Here is a 10,238-nt window from a genome sequence, read left to right on the forward strand (position 1 = left end):
CCGGTTTTCATGTTCTCATTTGAACCACATAAGTCTATTTGACATGACAAAGTTTCGGAGATTTCTCCACCTTTGCTCTGGGCTAGAAGAAGAATGCTATTCTAGTCGCTCTTATACGCGTCAGATATTAGGGAATCTTCTATAATAAATATTCTGCTCTTCATTCGAAGTAAAAAGTCCTCTATTCAGTTAGGGTTGGTTGCTAGCAATAAAAGATTTGTTATGAGTATAGTGTTCGGCTCCATTGGGAGTTCAGAACTTTGTTAATATCAATTCGTTTTACATAGAAAACAGAGCACTTATTTCCTCATGAATAAAACATATACATATGTAGAAAGCAGTTAGTACAATAAAAAACATAAGTAATTATATGTAATTATTATTAATAGTCGTTCGTAAAAATGGTGTCATCATCTATATTTTTACAATATCAATCCTTTAGAGTTACCATTTTTAACTATTTTGCGACTAAAAGTACACCTTTTCCTCAAGCTTTGTATAAATTATGGTAGTTGCAAATTGTTGATAGTATCCTAAATATATTTTTGTACTAATCAATATTAATAAATTTAAAATTTTTTTTTAAATAATTAAAAAAATTAAACTGTTATTGAAATAGAACAAAAATACTAACACTTAGTCACTATTCCATTATAAACATATTTCTATAAAATCATGAACGTCAATGCCTTTATTGGGAAAGTATGCCTAAAGTTTAAGTTTTCAGTATAATATAATATATACGAATATCAATTTTAATTTGCAAATTAGATATAATGCACTTAGAAGTTACTGTGATTGTCTTAATATTTTTTAGAATTTTTTTGTTGTTTATTAAATTAAAGGTTTTTCTCTTCTTAATCCTTCCAGGTGCGCATAAAGTGCACTGCACTGAAGATTTGATGCGTGTTGAAATCGGTCTGCCAGACATCAGTAGCAACAGCAATAATGAGAAGCCACAAATATACCTTGAGGGATTGAAAGGTTATCCAGACGAACGTTGTCAGCCCGAAATAAACGGTTCATTGGCAGAATTTCGGCTTTCGTTAAGCGATTTTTATGAATGTGGCGTAACGCGCATGGTTAATCAATTAACGGTAAGTGCTGGCATGCACTATGGGCGTAGTTGGCCTGTACAAGCAGTTTTAAAATTTTAAAATTTGTTTCCTTTTGGTTTTAGGGTAAAAAAGTTTACTACCACAAAATTATAATTGAAACTGGTAACGGTAAGGAAATCGTCAGTGTTAAATGCATTACCAGCGGTCCAACTTACAACGTACTACTGAACGGCACAACACGAGAACAGCCACGAATCGTGCTGCAGCAGCAGCAGCAACATCATGGAATCGTTAGAAGAGATGTATTGCCTGCTGGATTTCAAGAGCCAGAGTAAATATTACAATGATATTTAAAAAATATTTTTTTACATCTGTTATAACATATCAAAAATAAATCACATCATTACTTATACAAATTGATTGACATCAAAAATGCAAATTTTAAAAGTTAATTGCCTCTGTATATGGTTAGTGTGCTGCAGTACTGTAGTGTGCGTCTAAAGATCACATTGATTCGAGCCATCCAATAACCACATTTGCACAGTAATTGCTAATGAATTTTGTGCTTAAGCATATGCCCAGCACATCAACTGCGTAAACGCAGATAATAAATACTTGTATCTTCGGTACAATAATAATTACTGGTTAGGGACTTCGGTATAATGCAGGCTTATATGTTACTTCCTTTTGATGCAATAATTTCACATTAGTTGGGCGTTGTCCTATTAATTGTGAAGATCATTTGAAGGGAAAAATCAAAGTAGGAAACTACAGTGACTTTGCTACATGTTACATGAAGTTCTTGCTTTACTTATATCATGATATTTAGTATAGATTGATTACATTAATTAAAGACACAACAAGCAACAAATTTACAAATATCATCAAAAAAAACTTAACATAATTAAGTAACAATTTTTATAATTACAGCGACTTAGAAATCACCACTTCATTAACGAATCATGCACCTGAGCCGCGGTTGGCTATTGGAGTGATACAGAATGGAAATAAAGTAAATGGCGATTTAACTATAGTGCCCGGCACTCCTTTGACAATGGAAATTAACTTAGACCGTGAATCAGCGCCAGTTTATGGCTTAGGTGTTAATTACTTGGAAGTAACTGACACTCGCTCCCTATCAGAGACCATAATTTTTAAAGGGTAAGTATTGTGCTAAATGATTTTGTTGTAATATTAAAAAGACAACAAAACTTGAAACATTATTATGCGTCATTCAAACAGTATTAATTAAAAGTTTTGAAAATGTGTATTATGATAAAAAGAATCTGTTCAGTTATATATACCCAACACGGTTACAATGTTATTTTATCATGTAAGAAAGAAAAACGTTGAGATTACCATTATGCAATATGCAGCAATTTGATTCCAGAGCAACAAGATTCACGATATCATAATCTTCTTGACGCTTTGATTTCATTCTTAGCAATGCGAGAATGTCAGTCTTCTTGCAATACGTTTTCTCGGTTTATGAGTGTTCAAATTATATGTATACCTAGACACAGAAGCGCTTTGGGTAATTGTAATGTTGACGGAAAAGTAGCCACACTGCTCTCTAAACTTCACTTCCCGGACAACGGCTAAACTGGCCATCAACCAAAAATTTATAGTGGTAGCTAAAAAAACTCTGGATAAATGAAGATATTTATCAGCTTACGAGGCTTACTTTATCCAATTTAGACAAGAAACTTACTAGTCACACAGCTGCTTTAATTAAAACTAAACCTATTCATCACAACGGTATCGGTACTGACAAATCACTGCGTATTAGGGAGACATGCTATGATGTTTAGGCTACATTTCTCTTAGCTGATACTCATAGTGACTATTGTCTTGGCTATGGCTCTGCAAAAGACGAAGGAAATGTATTTCATCTAACATTTAGTGCCCATCTTTGGCAAGTAGATGGCATAATATCTTTGGGCCCCTTGTATTACTTCCAAATTAGGGACATAATCAATTTTACACATTTGCTGTTGTCTACGTGATCTCTTGCTCTTCCGTTTAAGCAACGGTTTTATTCGTGGTATAACAATTACGGATAAACTCCAAATAGGCTTTGGTGTGCAACGCCGCCACTCCAACGTAATCTAACCTAAGGCATTATGTGATCGGAAATTTTTTACTATATTTTTTGGTTATACATAATTGAATGAGACTCACAAAGTATCTGGTCACACTAAAGTTAGTAATACAGTTATACGAACAGAAATCTACTGTAGAAGTACCTATAATCTATAATTAAGATTATGATTATTGGTTGGACAATGTCCGAAAAATATCTTCTTAAGAGCCATATAATTTGCATCTTATTCATTATTTTACCTACAGGTAAAAGCCCATTTTTCACATATTTCCGTGGTATCCGAACGGGTTATTATTTGAGCTCAAGATTATGATTCCAACCTAACCCTACGATATGTGTTCTCTACACACAAACTTTCAATTACATCTATTAATTGTTTAACAAATCCTATTATATACTAATTCATTTTGTAATTATCTTTTACAGCTGTACTGTAGATCCTTATCTCTTTGAAAACTTCAATACAATTGATGGTGACGTTTTGAATGCTAAATTTAAAGCTTTCAAATTTCCGGATTCCTCATATGTACAATTCCGTGCCACAGTGAATGTATGTTTGGATAAATGTTTGGGAACACAATGTTCCAATGGGCAAATTGGTTATGGCCGCAGAAGACGTGATACTTCTGAAGCTCTGAGCGCCACAACGCTTATGGACACAAATAAAGTGTATGAAATCTCTTTGGCTACATTTATAAAAATAAACGATATCGAAGGCGTTAACAGAAGTGAGTATACATATTATATAGCAAAATATAGTAATCGAATTAACTTTAAATTATAGATGAAGTACTCCAGTTGGAAGAGAAGTTACGTGAACTGAAATTAGCAAATCAGCGCTTAGCACGCAACAGTCGCGGCAATTTCGTTGAAAGTTTTAAAGGCGTCGAGCAAGCACCAATGTCAGTTCCTGCATTCGTTGTTGATGAAAAAGAATTAAATCCGGCAAATACTGGAACACAAATAATGGGCTTCAATGCCTACTTCGTCTTCATACTGCCAGTTACCGTTTTACTTTGTAAACTGTTGTAAATATTTCTGAATAAACAAATTATATATTCAGCTTAAACATATAAAGATACTTACACTTTAAGGAAAACCCGTGTAAATCTCAATAATATTTGAAACAATAATTTTATCAGGTTATTTTAAGAGATCTTATTCAAATCAGATATATTCTTAAAAATTAAATATATATACTAAAACTGCCATTTTAAAATATTTAAATATTAAATTTAACTTTATTAATAAAAAAAAGTATTTTTTGTATTAACAAAGACATTTGTATAATATTAGTAACTAAGCATGGCAGCTAATAATTACTTTAATTATTCCTCTTAATATTAGTGTTAAAAGAAAATATGAATTGTAGTAATATTAATTATATAGAAATATATATTTGTATAATCATAATATTTTACTCAAAATTGAGGATTCTAAAGAACCTTGAATTGAATAAAAAAGAAATAATATAACATTTTCTAACATGTAAGCATTACTAGTCTTCTAAGTTTAACAGCTAAGTTATATTCCATCGATATTAATGACAATAATAATATAATTAAAAAAAAAAAAAACAAAAATAAAATAAATAAGTAAATACAGCCTAAAAAGTTTCTTATTACGATTTTTTTATATTAAACTTATATCAGTGAATTGTATAAATTGATCGTCTACACTAAATTTAAATTTAAATTTTGTTTAATTAGCATTATATTGCTCCAAATAATTTAAAATACCAATAGAATAGAGTTAGAATAGATCTTAATCTGTATAGGTTCAAGCAGAACTGTTAGGTTAACCGAACAGTAAAAATACAACCCTGAATTTTAATTGTAATAAATCAAATATTATGGTTTAATTGCAAAAACAATTACATGGCTTGGCGTGAATCTGAAAGCATCTCATAACAAGAATACTAGAGTATACAGTGATAAGTTTTGCTTATAACTAAGATATATATAAAGAGAGTTGAGTCACTGAAAACCTATAAAGATATGTTTAAAGATAACGCATAAGAATAGTCGATCAGAAATAGAATAAGTATAAGAAAAGAAGAGATAATACATTGGAGAACAGAAAGCAAACTAAATAAATATTCCATGTGTTACTAGCAATAATGTTCATTATTTAAATATATAGTTTCCATAAGTGGACTATTATTTATTGTTAGTATTTATGCTAAATTGTGCTCGTACAGATTAATTTCTTTGTAATTATAGAAAGAAAATATATATGAAATTTATTAGTGCCAGAATAATGTCACACAAAAAATCATATTCAGTTTCTGTCAGTTCGATAGAATACCTGAACACTTAAGATAAATATCTGAATATCGTAGTCTTTATTTTACTTACTGAGGTTATATGTATTCGATATCTTTTTCAGAGTCTTTTCACATGCTTTACAGGTCATGTTTTTTATAAAACATTCACACTGTCTTATTTAGGCGGTTTTGATCATTGTAGTCACTAATGAGGATGATTTACCATACGAAAATCTTTATTATAAATGAACTTATTATTAATAAATCAGCTCATTTAAAGCAAAAAATGTCTAATACAACCTTTAAAAATAAATTTTTCCCTAGGGGAATCTCTAAAGTTTTAAATATGTGTCACATGTTTTATGTATAAAAAGTAACCAAACAATTGAGCTGTAAACAAATGCAGCTTTATTTATAAAAATGAACAAGTAGCTAAATGAGACAGTGTTTATGTAATCTTATATTGATTTTGTAACTACGTACGTCCAACTCTTTATTTTCCGTGGTATGTCGTTTTCAAAGAAATGCAATCATTAAATATTTGTTTACCTTTTTTTTGTAAATATGTCAAAAACAGCTTTATCAAACTGTCATAATGCAATGAAATACTTTTATTTAGGGCATGTTCAATATATTTGTTGGCATTTGGAACGTATTTGAAACTCATTTGAAACTTGTTGGAATGCATTTGTACAAAATTGTGCCAGTATAATCTCATTTTCGCATATGCGATTTTGTTTGCGAAATAAGTCATTTGCTTTTCATTTGTGATATTTGATCCAAATTAGTCATTTAAGGCCAGTGTAAATGCTATATTAATCTCGCAGAGTAAGCACTGAATTATATGCTGTAAATGAATAAACGCTATTGTAGTCAATAAGAAAAAGTAACTTTTCGCAAAACCTACCATAAAATTCTGATTTTGACGCACACGGCAGCCCTGTCAATATTGCTCTTCCGAACATTTTCTCTAACAGCTGACGCACATAAGAAACGAAACAGCTGCGAGAATAAGTATAGAAAAAATTAAAAGTAAAATTTTGCAGTAAGTGTAATATCTCTTTAAACTTTTAATTGTGTATTTAATTAATAATTTAATAAAATTATGTTTTCTAATGTTAATTTGAAGAATACTAAAGTAATTATTTTAAAGATTTTTATGTTATTATTGTTAAATATAATATAATAAAAATTTAAGATCGGCAGAACTAAGAATAACAATAATAAACAAACGAATAAATTGTTGTTGTTTTTGCAGATTAATTCAAAGAGAAATTAATAATAGACGAACTTAAGCATAAAAGCAACGTGTGCATTTGAAATTGGACCAAATAAGCCAGCGCTGGCATCAGCTGGGGGCCAGTGATTAAATATTTTAGGTGCTGCAATTGACAACGAAGAAGCGCTGAGCTGGAAAATATGTGAATAAAATAGAGCAAAAAGTGAGGCTAATTATAATAGAACAAAATGAAAGAAAATTGAGCTAAATGAATCTAGTAGTAGCAGTTAGGCGATTGATTACAGAATGGAAGGTATTAAATGTCGCATAGAAATAAATGTTTTCTATATTCTAAATTAATAATTATAATTCTATTATAATGATGTGTTTGATATTAAAGTTTTTTTTATTTCAGAATATATATGAATTAGTGGAATTATGCTGTAAAATCTGTTAACATATTGATATACTTAATAATAATTAACATATTACTCAAATTCATCTAAAAGCAACGAAGTGAAGCTCAATTATTGATGTTTTTGCTCAAATAAAATAAAAATATAATAACGCCTCTAACTGACGATACTATGAATCTCAACTTACATCCACAAGTGCAACGTAATTAAATAATCTCACCCTTTCCACAACGTTTACCTAAAATGCGTACAAAAAAAGTTTTTGCTATTGTGGGTTTTATTATAGTTTGGACTTTTTTTACGTATTTCTTGCTATGTTCACAAATCGAATTTCCACTGCACAAAAATCGTATATCACAGCTGAATCAATTAAGAGCTGATGCTCAAAAAGAATATAAAAAGAGTGAAAGTCATTTAGTACGTCTTATGGATATATTAAAAGCAAAATATTATGTACCACAGCTCACACCAGGTCCTGTTAATATTGTAGCTTTATCAGGTGAAGAACCATTAGGATTGTTGCAACCACCAGGAGACAACATAAATCTAAATAGTAATAATAATGTGCTGATGCAAGAAGGAATCGATCAGTTTGCATATAATAATTCTATCACAAAAACAACAATAGCGTTACCTACGAAACCTGCCATAACGCGTTTACCAAACGGAGAGCCAGTTATACCGATTCTAGTATTTGCCTGTAATCGTGTATCAATCTCCAAATGTCTCAACAATTTAGTTCAATATCGACCGAGTGCGGAACAATTTCCAATTATTGTATCACAGGTAAAAGATATATTTTAATTTAATATTTATTTGGTAATACTTGATTTTGTAAAATATTTAAATATCATAATTTCAGGATTGTGGTGATGAAGCAACCAAAAATGTCATATTATCATTTAAATCTACAGTGTCACTCATTGAGCAACCCGATCAGTCTGATATATATGTACCACCGAAGGAGAAAAAGTTCAAAGGTTATTATAAAATAGCTCGGCACTATGGTTGGGCACTGAATACAACATTCCATAAAGGTTATGAATTTGTTGTAATAGTCGAAGATGATTTAAATATAGCACCAGACTTCTTTGAATATTTCCTTGGCACACACAAACTATTAAAACAAGATCCAACGCTCTGGTAAAATAATTTAATTATTTTTCTGCAGTTCGAATATATTTTAATTATTGTTTTTTATAGGTGTGTTTCAGCTTGGAATGACAATGGCAAAGCCAATTTTATTGATACATCACAACCTGAATTATTATATCGCACAGATTTTTTCCCTGGTCTTGGTTGGATGCTAACCAAAGAGTTATGGCAAGAATTGTCAGTAAAGTGGCCTAAATCGTAAGTTTGTAATTTTTATAATTATCTTCATATTAAAATTTTATAATTGAACAATTATTAATATAAATAGCTATAATTAGTTGCAGCAAGAATATTGTATATTGTGTAAAAATATTTCTGATTAGTTTTGATATGATAATATTGCATTTATACATATATATGAATTTATGTTTGTACTATATAAAGTTTTAAAATATCAAAAGCTTAATTTGCAATACAAAAGAAACACATTTATACACTTGAACTAATTTCAGTGTAGTTTTTAATCAGTTGTGTATTGCAATAAGTATTTAAACTTAAAGCTTTTGACTATAATTTATAAGAAAATACTCTAAAAATGAAAACTAGGTTCTAGCAATGGAATTATATATATTGAACATCTGTTTTAGTCACTATTGAGACCTTATAAAGTTTAAAATTTAAACTGAGATATTTGGAGCATATTTCTAGTTGATATGTGCTGTTGAGTATTTAGAGAATGAAAGACTAATGTAGAATATAGTTGTAGTTGAAAGGCATGTTAAGAATAGATGTCTTTATAATGATCCCCTGCTTCCCTTGTCTGCATGCATAAGGAAGAAACTTTTTATGAACTAATTTGTTATATATATGGAATCTTAAAAAAAATAATGTATCAATAATGTGATGTATAATGTATCATAGATGACTCTTCGGTTGCAATGAAAATCTAAATATTGAAACTAATAATCAGTTACAATGATTTGTACCAGACTTTTATCTATTATGTTATCATTGCAAGGAAACTAAACTCGCTTAAGAAATCCAATAAAATAACATAAATATTTAAAAACATTGTTATGCTTTAAACTAAATAATATTTATATATATATATATTATTTTTATAAACATAATTTTTTAACAAAATTGTAATTATTTTAGATTTTGGGATGACTGGATTCGTCACCCTGAGCAACGCAAAGATCGCGTGTGTATTAGGCCAGAAATCTCTAGAACTCAAACCTTTGGTAAAATTGGAGTGTCCAAGTAAGCTTGTCGGTTTAATTAATTAAATTAAATTAGCTAATATATTTTTATATTTAAAGTGGCTTATTTTTTGACAAATATCTGAAACACATTAAGCTCAGTGAAGATTTTGTAAAATTCACTAAACTGAATCTCAGTTATCTACTTAAAGTAAGTAAATATATACTGTAATTTTTAAAAAATTACAATTTCCTAATATTTATATTTATTTTTTTAATTATTATGAAATTTTAGGAAAATTATGATCGCATATTTTTATCTAAAATCTATACTTATCCAATTGTTACTTATGACGAACTAAGAAGGAATCTCATTAAAACAGATGGACCAGTACGAATTCAGTACACCACAAGTACACAGTATAAGCTAACTACAAGAATGCTGGGCTTGATGGATGATTTCAAGGTAATAAATATATTAAATTACAAAATAAATTACTATATTTGAATATCTATATAATACAGAGTGGTGTTCCTCGCACTGGCTATCATGGCATAGTTTCATTTTATTATCAAAAAAGACGAGTTTACTTAGCACCAAACGCAAACTGGAAAGGATATGATTTATCTTGGAGCTAACAAAACATACTTATGTAACAGTTTAGTCTTTTACGAAGTTCTAAATAATTTAAGTTACTGTTTTCTTTTCTTGTGCTTACTTTTGTTTAATTATTAGTTAGTATATGATATTAACTATATTTATATTTTATTTTAAATATATTATTTTATATTAAATTATTTGTAGTGTATATATTTCGTTGACTAAACAGTTTCTTTACTTGTCTAGCCAATTATCATATTTTATTATAAACTATTAA

At 29.3% G+C, this 10,238-nt stretch overlaps 3 protein-coding genes across 4 annotated transcripts in view; 2 read left to right on the forward strand and 1 right to left on the reverse strand.

Annotated features, from left to right (window-relative positions):
- Nucleotides 1–870: 870 nt before the first annotated feature.
- LOC119680272 lies at nucleotides 871–4,382 on the forward strand (the record flags this gene model as incomplete). Its single annotated transcript, XM_038093008.1, is given in 5 exon segments — nucleotides 871–1,097; nucleotides 1,181–1,389; nucleotides 1,989–2,219; nucleotides 3,589–3,890; nucleotides 3,947–4,382. Coding segments are annotated over 5 exon segments (1,217 nt in total), but the record flags the coding sequence as incomplete, so codon positions are not given.
- A 1,701-nt stretch (nucleotides 4,383–6,083) lies between these two features.
- Nucleotides 6,084–10,072, forward strand: LOC119681575 (alpha-1,3-mannosyl-glycoprotein 2-beta-N-acetylglucosaminyltransferase-like). 2 transcript variants are annotated; one of them, XM_038094814.1, is made up of 9 exons: nucleotides 6,084–6,473; nucleotides 6,687–6,960; nucleotides 7,063–7,849; nucleotides 7,926–8,206; nucleotides 8,267–8,416; nucleotides 9,317–9,421; nucleotides 9,481–9,571; nucleotides 9,656–9,826; nucleotides 9,886–10,072. In XM_038094814.1, the coding sequence occupies exons 3-9, from the start codon at nucleotides 7,307–7,309 to the stop codon at nucleotides 9,997–9,999; spliced, it is 1,455 nt and encodes a 484-aa protein (XP_037950742.1). In that variant the 5' UTR covers nucleotides 6,084–6,473; nucleotides 6,687–6,960; nucleotides 7,063–7,306; the 3' UTR covers nucleotides 10,000–10,072. The 2 variants fall into 2 exon arrangements, with proteins under 2 accessions (XP_037950742.1, XP_037950744.1); XM_038094816.1 differs by lacking the exon at nucleotides 6,084–6,473 and adding an exon at nucleotides 6,548–6,566.
- A 142-nt stretch (nucleotides 10,073–10,214) lies between these two features.
- The window catches only part of LOC119674081 (RNA-binding protein cabeza-like), a 10,842-nt gene continuing 10,818 nt past the window's right edge, over nucleotides 10,215–10,238 (reverse strand). Inside the window, exon 4 of the mRNA XM_038085206.1 lies at nucleotides 10,215–10,231. Coding sequence (XP_037941134.1) covers nucleotides 10,215–10,231 — 17 coding nt within the window. The remainder of the gene's footprint in view (nucleotides 10,232–10,238) is intronic.

This window comes from Teleopsis dalmanni, chromosome 2, assembly GCF_002237135.1.
Source record: "Teleopsis dalmanni isolate 2A chromosome 2, ASM223713v2, whole genome shotgun sequence".
Taxonomy (NCBI): Eukaryota; Metazoa; Arthropoda; class Insecta; order Diptera; family Diopsidae; genus Teleopsis; species Teleopsis dalmanni.

What these genes read in the sequence shown, in the direction of transcription:
- LOC119681575 (XM_038094814.1), top strand. Translation starts at nt 7,307, where the DNA reads ATGCGTACAAAAAAAGTTTTTGCTATTGTGGGTTTTATTATAGTTTGG. An exon ending in ATCTCAGTTATCTACTTAAA is followed by an intron (nt 9,572 to 9,655) that starts GTAAGTAAATAT and finishes ATGAAATTTTAG; the next exon opens with GAAAATTATGATCGCATATT. An exon ending in GCTTGATGGATGATTTCAAG is followed by an intron (nt 9,827 to 9,885) that starts GTAATAAATATA and finishes TATATAATACAG; the next exon opens with AGTGGTGTTCCTCGCACTGG.